At 32.9% G+C, this 23,142-nt stretch overlaps 1 protein-coding gene across 2 annotated transcripts in view; it reads left to right on the top strand.

The window, feature by feature from the left end:
- Positions 1 to 317: 317 nt before the first annotated feature.
- The window catches only part of LOC149910986 (homeobox protein caupolican-like), a 92,816-nt gene continuing 69,991 nt past the window's right edge, over positions 318 to 23,142 (top strand). For both annotated transcript variants that reach the window (XM_090101633.1, XM_090101641.1), the window contains exon 1: positions 318 to 742. In XM_090101633.1, the coding sequence (XP_089957759.1) occupies positions 650 to 742 (93 nt within the window). In that variant the 5' untranslated portion in view covers positions 318 to 649. The remainder of the gene's footprint in view (positions 743 to 23,142) is intronic.

The raw sequence follows: 23,142 nt of genomic DNA, 5'->3' as shown, positions 1-23,142 counted from the left end.
AAAACTTTTGAAGAAGCTTTCGCGAAAAGTTGTCTATGGAAATTCCGCACTCTAGTGCGAAATATGGCATGATCTTTTTGCTGTTTCGAGTTGGTCGGTGATGGTCATACGCTGGTAAGTGATCAGCGGAGGTACGGCCATGTTGCGGCCTCGGACGGCAAATCGCTGCCGCCCATGGGAGGCGTGAGGCGCTGAACTGCGGGAGAGGGACGGAGCGATACGCGCCAGAGCGGCAAAAAAGAGAAAGACGCGAGGCGGCGCGACGCAGAGGGCGTTTGGCTTCGCGGATAGCCACGCACTCCTGTTCCGGTCGCGTCGACGGGCGGCCGGAATCCCGCTCCTCGCAACACTGATTCCGTACAAGCTGTTTACGACTTTTCCAAGTACGATATTTGAATGCGCGCTAAACGGCGGCCAGGTGAGAAGCCCGCGGCCGCAACATTTTCTCTTTCACACCCCGTGACGGTCGCGTCGCGTGCGAACTGCCCCATTTTCCCGCCAATCCCAGCTCCGAAAAAAGTGAGCGAAAAGTTTTTGGCGCGAAAGCCACGAGTCGGACTGTAGTGGTAGCCGATACGATGACTTTGGTTATGAGTGAAGATTGAGCTGACTGTTGTGTTTTGGCATTGTTGGCTTGGAGTTTATCATAATGGATGACTGGGAGCGACACGTGACTCCCCTTCTGCAGGACATGGGTTGCTCCAATGAGGAGCCACAAGATGACTTCTTTAATCAACAAGATGTAAGTGATAACGCAAACCACTTTACCTGTATCTCTTTTATTTGCTCTTCATCATTTTCAGATACTAATAACACAAATATCAGATCATGAAAAAGTTATAAAATTTTCAGATGGTAATAAGCTTTTATCACAAAGTTTTTAAAAAACATCTACACATAGTTTATTGCAATGCTACGTTCTATAATTAGTATGAATTCATTTAATTTTTATACCTATATCATATTAATACCACAGAACACATAGAAACCTACCTACCTATCTTTAAAGTAAATCGTTGCCTACAGAAATAATATTTATATATTTATTCTTAGATAGATACCATAATAAAGATCCTAGAATTATTTTACATACAACAGTTAAATAAGCTCTACCTCCATAAAATAATCATTAGGTACCTACATAGGTAGACCGAATACAATCATGAAGAGGGAGGTGGGTTTCAATTTAAACTTAAAGCAGACAATGTCGTAGCAAATGTCTAGTTATCTAGGTACCTCTGTGAGGTACCTACTCATACAGACTCGATCACTCGCTTTTGGGAATACATGCTATATTCCAATAAGAACTCTATCTTTACTTTTTACCTATTTAATGTTCTATATTCTGATTATTATATCTGTGTTCATTAATTATTTATATTAGACTTAAAGCTCAACAAAATTATTTATCATTTCCTATGTATCTCATTGAAAAATAATAATACAGTTGTAAACAAGTTCTGTAACTGATAAATTTTATTTGGATGTTATTTTAGTGTAAATAAATACTATAAATAAAAAGTTGTAATACATCTGCCACTTAAAAGGACGAATGTTTTCTGCATTCTAGAGACCGGACGATGTTTGATGACTTGACATCATAAGAAAATAAAAACAATATACAAAATATCAATCTAGAAAATAACAATAATTTAATGGATATAGGTAAATCAATCATTTATTATTTGTAATAATTTTTATTTTCAATATCGTTACCTATTAATTACTTGAAACGTCATCTGCAGTAAAAAAATCTGTTATTAGATATTAATTACCTTATATTTTGTTGAACGCATTTGGAAGAAGTATTTATTTATGTATATTTAAAGTAAAATCTGTTAAATATTATACCAAATAAAAACTTCATCCAAATGCGTTTAACAAAATATAAGGTATGACAAACAATCGTGCACGGAACTATAATCAAATGAAAAGCTCTATTTCAATTGACTACAATTAATTTTAAATTTTCCATTAGGAAAATGTCAGTGGAAATTCATTTAAACTGAATACAACCTGGATTTTCCTATATTAAGTAGGGTTCTCTACTATACCTATAGTATACCTACACAGAAAGGGCGGGTTGTCGTCAAAGGGTATACTAGAAGTAGGTATCCTACTACAACTATTAGCGGATACTAATTTCATAGGTTTGCTCTGTCTTGGCTTATTAAGTGAATCGAACTGCCTGTAATTGGCGCCAAAATAGCAACGCCATAATTAAAAAAAAAAGCTTTTAATATTTTTCGTAGCTCGTTTCATTTTCTTAAAAATATTAAAGCGCGTCACACACGGTGAATATACTATAATATTTTATCTTAAGATACTGTATTATTTTATATTACAGTATCTTAAGGTATCCGGTATCAGCGTTCTGACCATCATTTTTATTGTTGTCATTGCGTACCAAGACCCCTGTAGAACCGCCATCCTGTTACAAATGACGCGAAATTTTGTGGGTCATTTGTAACAGGAATAATAGGCGCTTAATACATACACAATTGACAGGCTGGCAATAATTATACCTAAGACAACCTAAGTAAGAATTCACGTCTCAAAATGAAAAACTGTAATGAAAGGTTCGTCTGATGCAGAAAAAAATATGTTTATTTTTTCGTATAATAAATCACTCTCTTGTCCCATTCTTACAGTATCTAAAGAGCGTTAGTGTGAAAGAGGCGACCGGTTATTTTTTGTGGGATCTTTTTTGTAAGTTTTCAATGCTTATCAATGGCACGCGATCCCATTTTTATCCTATCTCATCTTAATATTTAATTACTTTGATCAACGCCTAGGCGTGGATATCGACTGTGTAGTAGAGATAGAGCATATCAGATATTATTCACAAGTTTGATTCTTATTCTTTCATATTTTAAAACGTTTAATTCTTTTTGGAAGTAAAGTACCTAATTGGTAGATAGATAAAAAAGTATGAGGTTATAAATTTTAATTTTTTTTAAGCGTTATGACTTACTTTACCTATTTGGTATCTATAGGTACCTATATGAAATGCAGTACAAGTTGAAGTATTTATTTAATATATGATTCGATAAAAATAGAAAACACAGTAAATATAGTAATTACACATATGTTTTGTAACAATTAAAAAATCATTATAACCCTTTAAAAAATTTACACACCATTTACTGTATTGCTTGTAGCATATAATTTGAAGAGAATTAACACAATGAGTATTAATATTATGTAATAGAATTTTATAAAAAATTGGCTTTTTATAAGCAACAAGAAACTAACAGTGATAAGTACGTATTATTATTATTATGTTGGTACTTGGCAAGTTTTCAAATACCCAAATATCCTTCTTATAAATGCCATCAAGATTCACTAAATTATGTAGGAATTAACTTGAAAGGATCGTTTTGTATGTCACGATAATTTATTAGTTCGCTTTGTATCTATAACGTTTTCAATAAAAGAAAATATTTCAGCGTGACCCAAAATGAATGTCTTAAAATACCGTAATTAAAATTAATGCTTTGATTGTTACATGTAAAAATTTTTACAACACAAAGATGTCAAGCTCACAATAAAAACTGAAACATTGTTTTGAGATTGATGCTTTTTATATATTTCAAGGAATTCCGAGTGAAGCTTTGTTCACTGAATATTAAATATGGTTATCTCTTAGCTATTTTCACAATATCTGTTTGCTTCGTAACATTTTTCAGTCTTGCTTGCGGCAAAAATATTGCCAAGGACTGGGCAAAGTTGGAAATTTGTTGGAAATGGTCATAAATTCATCTATAATCTCACCTTCTTGTTATTGGCATTAATGTAGTTGAAATCTATATTTAAATCACATTTTAATTACCTACATAATATGTGTTTTCATGCTACGTTTATTTGCTTCAATTCTAACACAACACGTTCCTAAGTAATTACACACCTCTAAAATTTCACTACTTAATCAAATGACAATCTTGTAACACGTCCAAATTATTTCACTTTTAATTTACAAAGTAGCGTTTCCCATGCTAAATGTTAATAGAAAGTTTACAGAAATATATTGCAATTTAAACAATAGCCGCAACTTTACAAGTGGCGACTAAAAAAGCAGTCGAAATTCTCATGAACAATCGCATTAGAATAAATTCGCAATGAATAAACTTGGAAAGTGTTTAACAAAGTGAATACACGCTAGTGTTCGTTTATCCAAGCGAAAAGTGAATGGAAAATCGCTGAATTTTTTATCTTGTATTTACAAAATTTCGAACATTAAAACAAAAGTAGGTGTGCATTTGTAACAATACTGATATCTGAGTATTATGCAAAACGTGTTTTACAACAATTAACGATCTTTAAGTTCTTGTAAAGTCGATTACTAAGTGCATAAGTACTATTGATAATTTGTCCCTTGTAGGAAAAACGTTGAACGCAGCCACGCGTGGATATGCGTCTTCCCCGTATAATAACTGCTATGCGCAATGACGATTGACTTTTTCTTACCGTGAAAGTATTATTACACCTTTATTACCCACGCGACTATCTATTAACTGTCGCAATGTTGTTATACATTAATCGCACAATTGTGCATTTACCACAAGTTGACAAAGGACCCTTTTTCGCGCCACTATTTTGTCTTTATTTTTATGGTGTTTACATGGTGCTTTAATAACTCAGGCCCCGGAATCTCAGACACAATAGAAAATCTATTGTGTCGTGGACCGATCGGGCCGTTCGGGGCTCAATTGGTTAAAATATCCTTTATGGGTTTACACGTGTAAAAATAAATACAGTTTCATGCAATATTAAAATATATATAAAACACAAAGGTGACTGATATAGTGATCTATCAACGCACAGCCCAAACCACTGGACGTATCGGGCTGAAATTTGGCATGCAGGTAGATGTTAGGACGTAGGCATCCGCTAAGAAAGGATTTCCCGAAATTCTTGCGGGAATGGGGAAAAACGAATATGCATGTACAAAGTCGTGGGCAGAAGCTAGTGCAATATAAAAATGACCTAACACCGTACAAGTGCCAATTTAAATACTTGGATTATAAGGAAGTTATTTGTAGTCGTGCCGCTCCATCGTAATAAATTAACATGCTTTTATAACAAAAACAACATTTATCATAAAACTAGTCATACGCGAGAAAGTTCATTACATATTATTTACATTTTGCTTTTTGTCGCTGCGAGTGAGTAAAAAATGACGGTGTAATTAAGCCAACATGTATGTATCCTTAATTACATGATATATTTTTTACTTAACACACCTACTTATGTTTGCAACTGTGTATGGCTGGCTAATGATGCATAGCGGCCAACTCTGTGATTACTAAATTAGGTAAAAAATTAATTTTAAATTATTAATTAAAATTATAAACATTTTGAGTAATTATTTTAACATTTGTGTTTTTAGTGGGGGGTAGGTAATGTAATTAGATAATTTACTACATTAACTTTAAGTAAATGTTCTGTTCGGAGTTGCTTTTTAGAAAATTAAAATGATGATTTTTAATTATTGATGAGCTAATTATTAAATAAATGAAATTTTTTCGCTTATCCAAAATATATTTATTTATTTAAATATTTTATTGTACTGCCAACAAAAAAAAATATAAAAAGAAAACGTAACTTAATATAAATATTTATGTAATAAAAGTAGCACCTGAAAATTATCAATTGAATCACTTTTATTCTAAATACCTAATTATAAGCATAAAAATATATAACTTACCTATATATATTTTGATAGTTCAATTCCCATAGTTACAATAGAAAGAGTAAATACAACATGTAATAATGTTCCTTCAACCAACATTAACTGTTACCAAAAATTGATAGCATCAAAAAGCCTTGCTTAGTAATTTGGAGTAAACTATAATTTATTTGTAATAAGTGGTTTTAGTTCTGTGCTAGTTATACAAAACAATGATTTGTACTAAACAGCTGATGAAAACGTAAACGTATAGGGAAATATAATGAGCAAGCAATTTATGGGTATTTAACGATAGCTATGAAATGTTACTTGTTTCCTTTTAGTATTTAACTAGCGGTCCGCCCCGGCTTCGCCCGTGGTACCTACATGTTTAAATTATCCTATCTCTCAAGTTGGATCGAACTGCACATGGTGTGCGAATTTTATTATAATCGGTTAAGTGGTTTAGGAGTCCATTGAGGACAAACATTGTGACACGAGATTTATATATTAAGATATTATGTACATTGTAGGTGTGTAGATACTTATTTTTTTTAACATACTAATCGGTATTTAGTATTTGTATCCAACCAAGATCACGAGAAAAACAATCTTCTATAGAGATAGGACAAATATTTTTGTAATACTTCCACTAAACAAACATTTTTAAAATATTTTTTTTCTTTTTTAAAGTATTTTTTTTTCTTTTATTCGTATTTGTTGTCTATCCTGTGACTCTTACGTTATAGTCCCTCATTATCGATAATTCCAATGGCAATTTTCTTAAGCTAGCTTCAAATAACTTAACTACTTAGGTACATTAAATAATATTATGATTTGCTTTTAATGTGCACTAACAATGTGTAACAGTAGTCGAGTAATCGATACTTACCACAGCTTCTGTAATTGCTCATTGCATATAGTATGGAGAATATAGGTACAGAATATTAACACAAAATATTAATTTTATCTTACATGTGAAGTCCGAAATGATTTAGTTATACAGATAGAGCTATTTATTTTCGTTATACATTCAGTTATACTCTCTCTCCCTCTCTCTCTCTCTCTCTTCAGCCTTTCTCCGTCCACTGTTGGACATAGGCCTCCCCTAAGGTACGCCGAGCCATTGGGCTCGGTCTTCAGTTATACAGATATAGCTCTACAATACTTGTAGAGCAAAAGCTCTATCAATATTTGATATTGATAGAGCTTACATCTTGATATTTTCTAGTAAAATATTGTAATTTTATATAGTTAAGTTTTGGTTTATTTATTCGGTCCGCCCCGGCTTCGCCCGTGGTACATATTTCGCAATAAAAGGTAGCCTATGTTCTTTCTCAGGGTCTAAAGATTGTCTGTGCCAAATTTCATCAAAATCGGTTGAGAGGTTTAAGCGGGAAAGCGTAACAGATAGACAGACAGAGTTACTTTCGCATTTATAATCTTAATCTTAATAAAAGTTATTAAATATATGTATATAAATCTCGTGTCACAATGTTTGTCCTCAATGGACTCCTAAACCACTTAACCGATTATAATAAAATTCGCACACCATGTGCAGTTCGATCCAACTTGAGAGATAGGATAGTTTAAACATGTATGTACCACGGGCGAAGCCGGGGCGGAAAGCTAGTATTATAGAAGGGATGCTTTACTGTAATATAAAATAATGCATACCTAGTTATATAAAAAATTATGTAGCACATTCAATTGTGTTTTACATACCTAACTACTTACCTAATTATCTACCTCTATCACCCTTTATTCCAAATATTTTTCAAGGTAATAAAACTAATTTTTCACTTTTTCATCAGGTATTTCCATGAATGTCGATAATTATTTCGGTACATATACCTACGTCTCACATAAACTGAACTTTGATATTTATGAATTCTATAAAATTATATTTTAAACAGATTGAACATATTATTCTTAAAATAAATCGGCGTTAAGTAAATAATTATTAATACCTGCGTGTGGACAGATGAGTTTTTATTTGACGATTTATCTAAGGTTCTTGATTTCAACAAACCAACAGCTTTTTAAATAGCAAGATAAAAACATAGTTAGGTATATGCTTATCGCAAATGAGAATTCTCTTCGAAGAGAAAGAAAAAGTATAACAAATACAAGCCATTCGGATCGTTGCTACTGTTTTTTAGTATTTGTTCATAAACAACTTGTCAAAGTCACCTCTGTTGTGGAATTACGAGAATAAAACACGCATGAACCTATTGGCGGGGCTGTAAACCTTCGGTTCAACTTTTGCTTTTGAACAATCTATAAATTTTTTGTACAATCTATATTCTACTAAGTTCAACCTACTTAAAAATAATTCATAATGTAATAAAAAGTTATTTGCTCAAAAGTGATAGCAATCTTCACAAAATTTAATTTCCTATAAGTACAATTCATAAAGCCTCATCAAATAAGCTCATACTTCCACGAAATCGCACAAATACATACTTAGGTACTTATGATCGAGCCGTCGTAATAAACATACGTTTTGTATGTTGCGTTGTAAAGGTTTATTATCCCTGCTATAAATCATAAAACGACAGAGGTTTTTCAAATCGTAGTCAGCGAGCCTTAAACTTTGCGTGTCCGGGCTGCTATCGGACTTGCGAGGTCCAGAAAAAGTCTAACTGTCGCTCGAGAACTTATCGAAAAAGCCAATAAAAACAATAAAACAATCGACACCAAGTTCAATACATTTTTATGAGAGTAACTCGCTAATATACAATGTTAATTTTATTTGTTTCCACGCAACACTTATTTATTTGTTTATTGTTTAACAATTATAATAGCAATTACGTCATGTGGCGTTAAATTTTAATTATATTTAATTGTCACTTTATTAGCATTTATAAATTCGCTACTATCTAAATTAAAGGCACACGAACACGCGATTATCTACTGAAATTATTCGAAAATACCATAAACCCTATAACTAAAACTTATGTGGCAATAAATAGACGAGTAAGTACGTCTAATTATCGAACATTGCAGTAACATATAAAATAGTATTTATAATTTCAATAAAAATAAAATTGCGGAGCCTTTTTATGACACACATTCCTAACACATCGAACATACCTAATTTATTACAAGAAATACAAGCACATAGGTAATTGTTATTCCATGAACCAGCCATTCACAAACGTAGTTCTGTACCAAAAAAAGTTTATCAATATGTAACATGGTTTGATTGTAAAATTGTTGGTAATTTGAGCTTTATTGTTAAAGCATAAGGTTCATAGAAGTGGCGCTCTGTGACAAGTGACAGTCGTATGTGATCCCGGTGGCGAAGGTGTGCGACCGGCGCATTTATATGACCACTTAGTGTTAACAATCGCCAATACTTTAACACGTTTCTTTGGAAAATTTGCTAATCACATCGCGTCGGGTCGTTTTTGCGATATGAAATTAACAGTTCTGTTGTGTTCAGAGAAAACATTTATGGTTACAGGAGTGTATTTATATCTATCAATTGTGAATTATTGATAAAGGGGAAGCTGGTAATTTCTTTTTTATAATATACGCAATGTTTAGTGAGTCTTCCATAGAGTTTAAATTGTCTATAACAACATGTAAACGAGTCAGTAATTGGTTATCTTAAGTTGTAGACAAAGGATAGTTAAGTTTATGTATCGGCGTGCAGTGGTCTATAAGCAGGGGTTCGAGACAAAATAAGTCGGGGACATAGGTAAATCGATTTTTCAATTTATCTGCGCATCTGAACATTATCACTGATGATTTTGATGATGGTAAAGTATCGAAATAGTCATAATAACACGAAAATATAACAGATGACATCAAAAGCAAAGCATCTTTATACTTTTCGCGCTAAAAACTTGTTCTAAATAAATTAATCGTATTACGTAGACAGCCTTCTGTACCGACCACAATTTCATTGCCTCACAAGTCACAACAATGAGGCAGCCTCATTGTTGTAAAATACACAGCATTTATCACTTACATACACTCACCTATAATTATATACCCCTCTTGCAATGCATATAAAAATGTTTACGTAAAGAAGCCTTTTTTGTAAAACACCTTATTATTTCATGTCATCTATATAAACGCGTTTTTTTCCTAATTAGACAAAACAATTAAATACTTCATAAAATATATCCTCATTTGTATTTGTATCATCTATTTACCAACCAAGTAATTGTTTGTGAGTTCAATTCTATTACAGCCATTAAAAAATCTACTTTAATATTCATAGCTTTAAGGCTGTATTTTCAAAACGTTTGATCCAACTTCGTTTTATAAATAAGTGCAAACGCATACGTCATAATACTCGATATAATAAATTACGATCTTGTTTTCGTGGGAACCTTTTTCGAACGCTTTTCAGTATAGAGAAATAGCTAAAATAAAATCTGCCCGTGCAAACTTAATAGCGTAGATACATAGATATCGTGATAAGTCAGCAAATGGCATTTCACTGTCGATTTTATTTATAGAATTCAACATCTAAGCTTGATCTCATTTTCTATTTAGACCGCTGACATTCAATTATGCAATAACCGAAATATTCTGGAACAATCCAGAACATCTCAATGTTCAACCGCCGAATATAGGTACCTTAGAGCATTAAACCAACATACATTGAAATTTGCAACGAACATTCTGAACGGTGCTTTCGTTTCACATTAGTTGTCAGCGTGGTATATATAGCTGAAGTGGTTAAGTGGCAAGTTAAGTTTTCCATTATGTCTAACTCATTAGTGAACTGAATATTTAGCGGTCACTGGCGTGAGAAAGTTTTGTGCTATACATTCAGGTGGCACGAGGAAATGTTCCTTGGACACGTGTGTCCGCCAACCGATCGACTACCCGCATCATTTTTACTCGAGAACCGGTAATTTTAATGTAATTCTACACCCAAGTGCAGCTGTGCCACACTCCGCTGAATATCTTTGCAGAGGCGAATTAATTTCTTGCTCATCAAAACGCACATTGAATTTTAAATCCAATATAGACAACTGACAGTAATCCACTTTGATACACTGTTATTAAATTCCGTTTTTCCTTTTATATGATAACCGTCATAGTGATGATTTTTTCAAAATTTATTACCAAGAAAATGTATTTTAAATCTGTATCATCACGTATAAATACAACGAACAAAGACAAAAGATGAATAAAACAAAAATTACATAATATTTTAAATGTATCGATAAGTAATGCAGTCACTTGAGGGTTCTTCCATAATTCAATGGTAATATTACAATACCAAATATCTCTTTATTTTAGATATTAATTCAAAATAAACCTCAAATCAAACGGGTGCAAATAAAATAATACATAACGCGACAACAACTACAAACAATTTCAAAGAAAATGCAGTTTCATAAAACAGCCGATATCTACGCAAGAATTACTGATCCATAATAATTATGAACAAACTATTTGACAGACTTCTTTTATATAGCATGACATAAGATATTGCCGTGGAGGAAGCATTGCGTGCGATGCGCATACCTAAATGCTATGCCTATAAAAACATACGGGGACCTTATCTATGGAATCATTCAATAAATATTAAATAACATTGATGACTTTTACATGTACGATTAATACAATTTGCTTGTCCTTTGCGAGGCTATTTTACGATGATCTAGTGAACGAGTTTGTCAGTTTTCAGCATATAAATTAACGATTTGATATGGTCAATTGGTTGTGTTTATAATTTAAGAGATAGTCAACGCTTTATGAGAATAAGAGATATTTCTCAAAAGATTTAACAAGATAAACTTGTAGATACAGAAAACGTATTATCTCAAGTACAAATAAAGTTACTACGTATCCTCCATTTTTGTATTAGGAATCGAGTTAGAAGCTACGGAATAGTTGCGAAGAGCCAATTAGTTGCAAAGCAAAGCTACAGAAAGTTCCTCACATTTTTGCACCCATTGCAATTCAGCGGTTAATTAAAATGCAAACAAAATTACAAACTGCATCCGATCGATAGCGATCATATTAATTCGCATAATACTTGTAATAATTATCATACAAAGCTCGAGCACTTAGTAGATCCCGCGATAAACTTTCATTATTATCGAATTCTCATCACAGCGAGGCGAGTAACAATGTATTACAGGAGATCGTCAACATAGACAAACGATTACAAATTGAGGGTACAAAAAATATTGTTGCGTGTAAATTATACGGGAGACAACTCGTTGGCGGAATTAGCATTCAGCAGTCCGGGCTCGGCTTCGACGTTAAACTCGTATTGTTATCTCTTTATCGAGACCTAACCTTTCCGTGAGTGTTATTTAATATAATAACATAAATGATAATTAGCCTGGTGTATGGTAATTACAATATTAAAGGTATAAATAATTCAAAGGCCTATCGGTGGAAGCACGCGACGTACTTCCGGAGTGTTCTTATTAATGCGTGTCTGGGAGCGAACCTTTTGACGAACTACGAAAATTATACAATTATTGAATATCTATAGCTTCATTTGGGCCGTCGATTCACGCGCCAGCGACGCTCCCACTAATTTGATTCACATAAATATTGACAATCGACTTTTTGTCTGCAGTTTTACAGTTTTAAAATACAATGGTATCCATATTTACGATTCTTGATGTGATATTAATAGATCTGGAAGGTTTTTGCAGCTGAACTTAACAAGTTTGGAGAGAGTTGAATAAATAAATTAACACTTAGTTAATGCTATACTACAAGACTTTGCTCGCTACGTGGTTCGCGAAGAATCGGGATAATAGACTGTTTTTATAGAGTAACAATGGTACTTAATTTCATATTTAATATTATTACTTACCTTTACTCAAATCCAAAATAGTCTTAGGCTATTATATAGTATGAAAGCAGAAAATCCTTGCATACATACATATACACGTTCAGAGTTTCAACATTATAATATAGAGGGCTTTGAAATGTAAACAAAAAGCGCTCTGCCTTTGTATTTTTAAGATTAATACTAGGATTTATACAAATTCATCTCAACACGATTGTGGAATTGTGGGTAAGTTTCACCCACGCTTCATTGAAGATAATATATTTCTTAGGATCACGAAGTTTAATGACCCGTGTACTTCCTTACACCGCACCATATAAGTCTTTCCATTGCGAACTTTGATTGTCTTTAAATCCATTGCTAATTTCGACACTCGGAGATTACCAGATAAATTATCGTCAGACTTTAATTTTGTAAGGATACTTAATAGGACCCTTTAAAATAAAAATGCATGTATTCACACAGTTTTATTACGTATAATAGACCGGGGTATGTATTCTCGAGTCACGACAAATACGGGTCTTAAGGACATACCTTAATCACTGGGCCCTTGTAGTATCGAGGGCCTTAATTTATTGTTTACTCGACCAACATTATTACCTGACTTCGCGTTAAGGTGTTATATGCATCTGTTCGCTTGATGGCTTTTCAGATATTTCGGTTTTAGAAAACGTTATATTTAGTTCGAATTCAGTTCTATAAAGGTTTAATGAAGTGGAGTTCTGTTCAGTAGTGGTTAGATTTCCAAAATTAGAAACGTCTACAAAATTGGGTTGACAGGCTTTTTAGTAGATAAAAGTGGTATTTCTTTTTTTGCATAGGATCGTCCGCTATCAAAGCTACGTTTAAACGTAAAGTTATTTATGGCTATTCATTTGTAAAATTTCTGATGAAAAGCGTAGAAAAATTATTCAATAATTGTGGGAAATTTACAAATTTATACTCTGTCAATACTCTGTGGTCAGGAATTCTCGGTTTGCGCGTAACAGTTTTATTACGTGACACTTGAAGATAAACAACAAACATAAATAATATTTATTTTCCACTGCACTGAGTACTGAATGAATAATAATTATTGGGGTTGTACAACTGGTAGTTACATAAAAAATAATATGTTGATATTTGTTCTGGAGTAAAAAAAAATATTTAGTAGGTAGGTACTCTTTTACTGAAAGGGAGTCTAAGGACCAGAAACCAAGAAAATTGGGAGTCTCAATTTGTTGACATAATGCTGTATTTTGGCATATTCTTCACATTAATTGAGGAGCATTAGGTAACAATAAACCTGAAGATCAAACTGATTCAAGTGCTTCGACCACAGTTACTGTTGCAACTTCAATGAGTCAGCAGACTGCTCCGATTAACATGCCATGCCAGCTTTACCTTTTAGTAGAGCACTACTTTCCAAATTCCTCCTTAGACATACCTAGATATAAGACTACACACTACACAGGTCAGCATTATTCATTCTGACGACATAAATAATAAAGACATTACATTGGTCATTCATTATAATTACATACAAACTCCCAACTCATTTCAGTTTTACAATTACGAGATCATAATGTCCGATTAAAAACTGTTTGTTCTTTAAACATGAATTATTGAAAACGATTCAACATAAACTGACATACAATTTAATACGCGTAATGAGAAACAATTAATCGACTCCGGATATTTGTTTTCTAATCAATATTTAGATCGATAAACTTATAATTAAATGCGAATGATGGTGTGAATGGTCGATAAATAAATTCATATTTTTAAAATGAAGTATAGGACTGATAGACGGGGCGAGATAACGCCCAATTAAAACAATTCCATCAAAACATTTTGTGTCAGGTCATTCCACCTGCCGTGGCTTGATAATTTATTCATAAGGAGTCGACGGTGAGTTGAGCGTATTTGTGGCTGCCCTGTACGCCCGGAGTGGACAAGCCTCGATTTTTCCGTTTGCGAATTAAACAAGCGAGGAAGACAGAAGACCGCTTTGTGTCAGTTTTCCTAGGAGTTAATGCTGAGGCCGTGTTCACACGAGATCGTCCGAGATTTGTGTAGACTCGTATTGTACCCACTGGAACTGTGTCTATACAAGCAGTTTGGGTTTTATCGCACAAATAACTTATTACTATTCCTACTATTAATACTATAACCATAAATCTAGACAAAAATTAACTATATACTTTTTTATATTTAACTATGAACAACGTATTTAGTATTTACAAGCCCTTTAATACGCTCGCGGATCGTGTGGAGTGGCATTACAAACAACGTTGTACCTCCAAAAGTTGGCTAGTCAGTGTTGGCTAAACATTGTTTAGTTTTTCACCATTTGCTATCGGCGTTCGATCACCACAAATTAATGCGCTCTTATCCATATTGAATGTTTAATTCCCAACTTGTGGTTTAATTTTATATCTCTATTAGGGTATTTTTCAGTGGAGTTAAAGTTTCTTTGTTTATACAATTAACACTGTTTGAAAGGATTTAAGTGCTTTAACTGCGAGAGTGAAAATCAGTTTACTAATATTCGATTCTGCACTTGACATTTAGGATATTCTCTCAAGTTTTACATTGCGTGGAAGTGTAATTAAGACATCGTTTAATTAATTATCTGTTTGGTGAATACCATATTAATCTGAAGGTGTTAAGTATGGAAAATAAATACGAACGAACAAATTTGACAAACGTACTTTTCCCATATTATTCCGTTGGAACAGCCGCTGGTTCCAAGAGTAATGTTATAGCAGAGCCTCGGATCGGACCGGCCGCGGCCGTGGTACATTATACAATACCGTACCTATTGTCAGATTTATAGTGAGACGAGCGGATAAACTGAATTCGTGGCGAAATAAAACCATTTTAATGCTGTGTTAAATCGACTATTCTTATTTAGTTCGACGTTTATTATATTTTGTGGTTGAATCATCTATTTGGACGTCGTTAGTGGTCTATTACGGTTTGATGGGGGGGTATTTGTATTTTTGTGTAAGAAATACCCAAGCTATTTGTACTGTTTGCTTTAATAAAAAGTCTGTAGACTTCTCTCTCCTTCAGCTTACCTAATTAAGAACTGCGCGTTGTTAGATTTTATTTATTTCTAAAGAAAACGAACATTTTATACCATTTTAATACTCGATATTTATATTTAAATGCATAAACCTGCAATCTCTGAAGAAAATGAAACGACGTTTTTTTAATTGGACAATTTTCTTTACAAAGAACACATAAAACCTTTTACGTAGAGTAAGACTACTCTATTGCACCGTAAATGATCTTACAAATGCGACCAAGATAATATGTAAAATATAGAGTTTATAGGTGCACTCATATGTATTATAATTTCACAAAAAATACAATTAATCAAGACACTAGGTATTCTAAAACAATAAACAATCATACTCTGCATAACAAAAGCATACTTTATTATCAAACAGTACCTACTTAAAAATCTGAAAAAAGTACAGTAAATGTGCAATGTAAATCAGATCGCCCCATTGCTATAAATAAAAACAAACCTTAGGTACAGTTGGCAAGAACGAACTATAAAGTATAAACTTGGTATAAACCTATAACAATCATGCAGTGTACGAACGGAAATCGAATTAGGTACTTGCGAACGGTATTTTAAACAAAGCCTTTTACCTACTCGAAAACGATATATATAACGATATATAATAGGATTTTTCAATGAATGCGGTTTTTCAAAACAAGTCTAAAACTGTTTACGCTTTCATCGTTTGACCATGTTTGACTACGAAATATTTTGATTTAATGATTTTTTTTCTGTAAATCAATTATTCAATTAGAATCAAAAACAGTAACCTAATCAAACACAGCACCTTGGACAACCAACAACTTAGCGTTGTCAAAGTTTTTGCAAAAACTAATAAAAAAAAAAAAATTTATTCATTAAATTTAGGGTCCTTCCTGATAATTGAAATATGTATTAACATATCAACTAGGTATTCTATTTTCATTGTAATAAACAAATAAATAGTAGTTATTGTGAATATATTTCATTAACATATCAGATTGATTAGGTAATCATGATTCATGAGTCAGTCGTAATTCATCAATGTTCGTTTTTTCATCATGTCTAATCAAGCGCAATAAAATCACTTTCGCATGAAAACTATGAATAAAGATAAATTTGAGATGACTTGAGATTTCTTTTTACGTTTGTATGGAAAAGGGAAGGCAGGTGACGAAATTAGATGTTACTTTATTATAATTAAATTACAATAAGAAGAAAAGTCCTCATATCAAGCTTTTATATATGCCCCTATTCCAACGTCACTCAAATTACTTTTCTCTAAAATAACTCATAGCCTACGATCACCTATCTATACACAGTCTCTCTCTTCATTTCTATGTGTATATTTACATATAATGTATATACCTATACTGAATACTTTAATTATTCACTGCGAATATTTCCTTTCTTTTAACAAAAAACCTCGTAGTGGCGGTTTTTTTGTCGACACTTAAGAAAGAACATATTCGCAGTATATAATAAAATTATCAAAAAGAAAATTCAACACAGAACCGCTGAATAAAATTGCAGTACTTCATCCAAAAGTGATAAAGGTTAACAAGGTCAGCAGATCGTCGGTGAGGCGAGCGAGTCACCGGCCCGTCACGATAAGCATCTCATGTGATAACCCGGTAACTAGTGGACAGTCGCCCGCAGATATTATAAGTGACGTTTTAATTATGCTAGAACGTATGCTTGAGTGGGAAAGTGTTAAATTGTATATTATGTGATTATACGATGTTAGTGTATGTGGTTTATACTAATATATTGGTAAGCTAAATAGTCTGTGTCCTGCGGTTTTAGTTACGTTTTACGAAGGGCAAAAATTTTCACCCCCTAGGTTGATTAGATCCTCAATTATACATTTTTTTTTCATCACTATTGTATAGTTTAGCGGTGAAACCAGACAGACAGACAAACTTTCGCATTCATAATGTTAGTATGAATTGAAGCGTTGAAATAAGTTAATAAAAAGTAACAAATGTTTCTCCCTCCGAAATTTTAGGCACATTCGTTATTATTCATCATTTCTAAAGTCACAACAATTAACAATTTAAATAAAATATTAATATACACATTTAACACATTCACAAACAAACACGATAAAAGTTTTAATATACATATATACCAATTTATTGTAACGTTCGATATAAGTATTTAAAACCACTTATTGTTATAGAGATTGTGGTACGTAATTAGAATATAAATTTAGAACTCACCGTCCCTCATTATTTCCCGCCCGTTCAAAATGTGTTCAAACGCCAGACCACTAATTAGCCTCTTATTAATTTCCAAAACGTAGTAAAGTTGTTAGCGGTTGTGTCGACGACTGTACCCCCACTTATTGTAAACAGCATTTAAAACTTCGCTGTCCCTCCTTTATCTTTGTAGCAGGTAGGTACTAATTATATGTTATTATTTTATACAATGTCATTAACTAGGGACCGGCCGGCTCATACACGTAAGTACGTGCGCCGATAGTGTTGAAAACAAAGGAATATTGAAACGAAAATTAACAAGTACCGTTTTGTTATCTGCCGAGAACTTCTAACGTGTACTTAACGCTTATTCTACAATTGAGTATTTGCATTTTTTATTATTCATGAATTTTAATTATCTGTCCAACTGACGTTGTAAGTCTAATTATGCTACTTAATACGGGAGGTTAAAAATTAAAATCGTATCGTATGCAGTTTATTTTATTGATTGCGCGCGGTATTCGATAATTATATTTTTATGGGGTTATAATTTCTTCGCATTAATACCTGCCGTTCGCAATGGTTCGCTTGTGTATTTAAATGGTACATCTTCAATCATGCTGTAATGAAATTCACATGTACTTGTTTTAAGATGTTATTGTGCTTATTATTAAAGATATTAATATTTAAATTTCACTTGATTAACTCTGTCACGAAATAATTTGCGTATTAATGGGTTTCGTTTATTGCTATTGTAATAAGGTATTCATTATTGCAGTTTTCTTGAGTAACATGAATCGGATAAATCGACTAGCTTATCAAAAGCATAAATAATCATATCGATATCTATACAGTGTGTAGAAAGCATTCAAATCTATTTATAAATTATATTTCATTTCCATCATAAATATTTATGGTATAGAAGTACTTAAACGAACTCAACATAAGACGTTAATTATAAAAACAAATTGGAAATTACGTATCAAGGAGCACTTAGGGCGATATTTAATAATGCAGCAAAAGCGCTGTGGCCCGCTAGTTATAATAATAAAAGATCGAAACAGAAGCCAATCTCTGTAACGGACTTGGCTTCAATTATATACAGCCCCGGGCTCTTCACATTTCAAAGACAATTCTGGGTTCGCCAACGCGCTCAGGGCAGTTTTATTTAAGAATATTTTTCTAACTAATTAAAAGCGTTAAAATAAGAAGATAAAAACAGGATTGGTTATCGAAGGCATCGACCGGCGTTGTGTCGTGGCCACCAGGGCAGGCAGGGCTTAGCTGTTCTCAATAATTAACTAAAACCGACGCACCAAATAACAAAGAGTGCAACTCGAATAAAACGCGGCGACAATGCTGCGCCTCTGCACATGCTATAAATTATAGTCACTGCATTTTTCCTTAACTTTGCAGGTCTAATGCGCTATTTTTAAATTTTTGCTCGCATATTGTTCAACGCAAAAAGGAAGAAAAAAATTATTTTTAACATTCGCTACATTACATTTACTGAATATTATCATTTAGTAATGAAAATATCTAAGTCGTCTAGTTTAGTCCGCTCTTGACAAGGTTCACTCAATTTAAATTTATATGTTTGATCGTCTAGGCACTTTCAAAATTTTAATACATTAATGTGTCAGATTATAAGATAGCGTTGCTTTTTTAATTTATGAAAGTGATGAAATTTATTCGTTCCATGTGCGTTTTACTCGTGGAAACCATCACAATTTCAGCGTTTGTACTCAGATTTATAATACAAAACTGTACCCGAACGTAAAGTTTTTTCAATCAGCCCGCACCTCATAATCAATCAAAGTAAACTCGTAAAAGGTCCACTTTAGTAGGTAATTTTATTCTTTTGTTTTTACAAAAATCCGTTTTTTATCTCCGGAGACGATGGTCGATTTTATCGTGATATAAATCCAGATAATTAAGTAGTGTAACAAAAAATGTAGGCGTTATGTGTTTTCGGCCCGTCGCGTCTTATAAAAATAGATGGTAATGAATGAATGTAGATAAGCGGAGATGAAGGGAGCCTGGCCCGAGACGCGACATGTTGGCCTTTTGTGAATGAAATAAAATTTCTCAGAGTGAGTGTGATTACAGAGACACGTATTTTTACGCTACATGAACTTTGACTTAAAATTAACGTGAACAGACACCTACAGACTGGTTTTGGACGAATAATGGGCGCCAATTTTACAGTCGCCATTTTAGTGTGGTGTAATAATGAATATTGGGGTATAAACTCCAAATTGTTTAAACCAAATTAAGTAATTATATTTTGAATTGGCCCAAAAACGGAGTTACGAATGGAGTTTATGTAATTGTTCAATTATACTTCGTATCATAACTTTTGTTGAAAAGTTTACGTTATTTGCAGGTACTACAAATAACCGCATATTTCCTTATCTCGCATCTCAACTTGTATTTATAACAAATATTTTAGGTAGCCAAGTGGATATTATGTTAATCGATATTAACCCCACAACACATGCTTCAAAATCGTTAGTCTGCAGTGTAATTAAAACTTTATAAACATTTAATGTGTAACATGAAACTACGTTATCGTCATCGGAATTGTTAAGTAATTGAATTGAAAGTCTCACCTGCTTTGTATTAATCTGATCTCCAATTATAATGGAGTAATCGTCCCTACCCCGGCTTAATATTATAATCTTATTCTAAACAAGGAATATATTAAGAAGATTCCGGCCTAAGTTGTAGCTCCGGCTGACGGGTGAACCGATTGAGGAAGGGTGTATGGGAAATTAAGTTTGTAGTGTTTTGCATAGTAACTTCTAGTAGTTCTTTGTAATTTTACTTCTAGTCATTTTGATGATAAGTCATACATTGATTATTAGTCAGAATAAGGCTACAATATAGGAGATAGTTTATGCAGATGTATGTTGCAAATTCCAGCCAATACTCCTATTCTCAACTTAAGGCGTTACCTGGCAATTTCGACTATGTTCAACCTCTATAAAGTCTGGTACAACATAAAGCACAATACCGAAAAAAATATATAAAATAGGGTGGTCTTTGGTCTTTAATTGCTCGCGAGAACTTTTTTCCAAAGTTAATAGATTTCTAGAAAAAAAATGTGCCGTGGTCATCGATTTTTCCGCAAATACTCTATAAACTTCGTAACCTGCTTACTTAGAGCTCTGAAAATTTTATGTTTAATAAATTATCAGTTGCACAACAGTCCCTGACGAGGATATTTTGTTTCACTGATTAGTTTCTTTTTAAATACAAAATGCGAGGAAAAAAGAAGGTGCGGCGGGAAAGGTTTGAGATCCGTCAAGTATGGTCAAGGTTATTAGCGCATGTAAAAGCCTTAAGTAGGTACAGGCAAAACCCATGGCTTGAATAGTATCTTAAAAAATATTGAACACATTAAAATATTGAAGAATCGACATAACGAGTTGAAATTAAAGCAATTATATCTAAAGATGACAAACTATTATAGAATAATATTAGTATATTTCATAAATGTGGTACTCTGCTTTACATATGTTATGATAATTAATTAAGGGTGTAATAGTGGCAATAAGTCATTAATTATTTATTCTAGAAATTATATTTAAATTATTATCTATCGTTCATCTATAAAACCAGTTTGAAATATAATTTGCGTCATCAAAGATGCTAATTTCTGGAGTCATGTGATAGGCAAATGATTATAAAATGAAAAATTAATTGTTAAAACTTCATTTAAAATTGTATTGAGAAAAGTAAATTATACCTATATTAAAGGTAAAGAATTAAAAAAAATACTAAATAATAACCTTCCTATAGCGAGACCATTTTAATATTATGTAAGTATCACCTACACAAGCAAAACCTCAACCTATTCCTACACTACAAAACACAGACATCTATTAGGCAAATCGAAATGAAGTAAGATCAATAACGGCACATATACCTACATAGAACACGACACAATCAAGCAAGTGTACATTCTCCCAGAGGATCTTGTGACATGTAAATGCAGTCCCGGCACGATCATCTCAAAAGCTCTTATGTGAAACGCGTACCTTAAGGTTTCACTCGAATCTCGATGCTGTAAAAAGTTTGTTCGCGACACGTCTTTGTATTGCTTCTGTTTGCGAGTTATTTACGGAATATTGAGACTTGTTTTTGAATATGGTTTCGGTTGTTTTACGGTAATCCGAATGTATTTCCTTACTTTTGTATATTATATACATATACATAAGTAAGGAAATACATTCGGATTACATATTATTATATACATATACATAAGTAAGAATTTCCCATATATGGGAAATTGGAAACAAGGAATCTTTTGCCGTCTTATAAAAAAGTATTAAGTATAAAAAAGTACTTGACCCATACAAAACTATTCTATCTATAAAAAAAATCTGCTTTTATATGTGTGAATAACATTTAGAAACAGTTCTATATATAATATTCCTGATTTTACATTACTGTGCGTCGTTAATCCGTGCTTAACTTCGAGTAATGCCCTTTAAAGGCTATTTTTTTCCTTTTAAATAACCTACATTATATATAGTAAACTTGTATTTTTAACCTCATTTCCTATAGAGATAATAATTTCACAATTCATTTTTAAATTATAACTAGCGGCCCGCCCCGGCTTCGCCCGTGGTACATATGAAAAATAGATTTTGGCCGATTCTCAGACTTACCCGATATGCACAGAAAATTTCATGAGAATCGGTCCACCCGTTTCGGAGGAGTATGCAGACTAACATTGTGACACGAGAATTTTATATATAAGACTAGCGGTCCGCCCCGGCTTCGCCCGTGGTACATATGAAAAATAGATGTTGGCCGATTCTCAGACTTACCCGATATGCACAGAAAATTTCATGAGAATCGGTCCACCCGTTTCGGAGGAGTATGCAGACTAACATTGTGACACGAGAATTTTATATATAAGATAAAGGTAGGCTAAATGACAAATGAAACAGATTTTATTTGTGTACACCGTGAAACTGGAGAAAAAAGTAAAAAGTGAAATCAAACATTCCCACACTAAAATCTACTAAAAAGGAACGTAATTAATAAATTAATGAGAGACAGACTGAAACTTATACACTATTTCATTACACGATGCGTGTATCATTTAATTTTATATCACAAAAAATTGCATGTAATCTCATAAACTATAACTTAGTTAAAATGTCATATCAACAAGAGTAAACATTCAAAAAGTGCAAGTGAAATAGATTAAAAATATGTATGCTATATGATTTATTTAGAAAATAATATACCTACCAATTTCTTAATCTAAAATTGTACACTAGTCAAATTACGCAGTTCTAATTTTTAACGCACAATGTCCCATATAACAGTGTGAAGCTAGCATTGAAGTCACATGAAAACCATTACCCTATAAGCATACCTATGCGTTTCAATGAACTGAGTAACTAGGTAATGAGATTTGCGCGTAACCGCTCTTAAT

The sequence above is a fragment of the Colias eurytheme genome, chromosome 1 (assembly GCF_061535395.1).
Source record: "Colias eurytheme isolate Ceu_HAF_F1 chromosome 1, ilColEury1 Martin Lab GWU primary, whole genome shotgun sequence".
NCBI classification, from domain to species: domain Eukaryota; kingdom Metazoa; phylum Arthropoda; class Insecta; order Lepidoptera; family Pieridae; genus Colias; species Colias eurytheme.
This window is presented reverse-complemented; position numbering and strand designations above follow the sequence as displayed.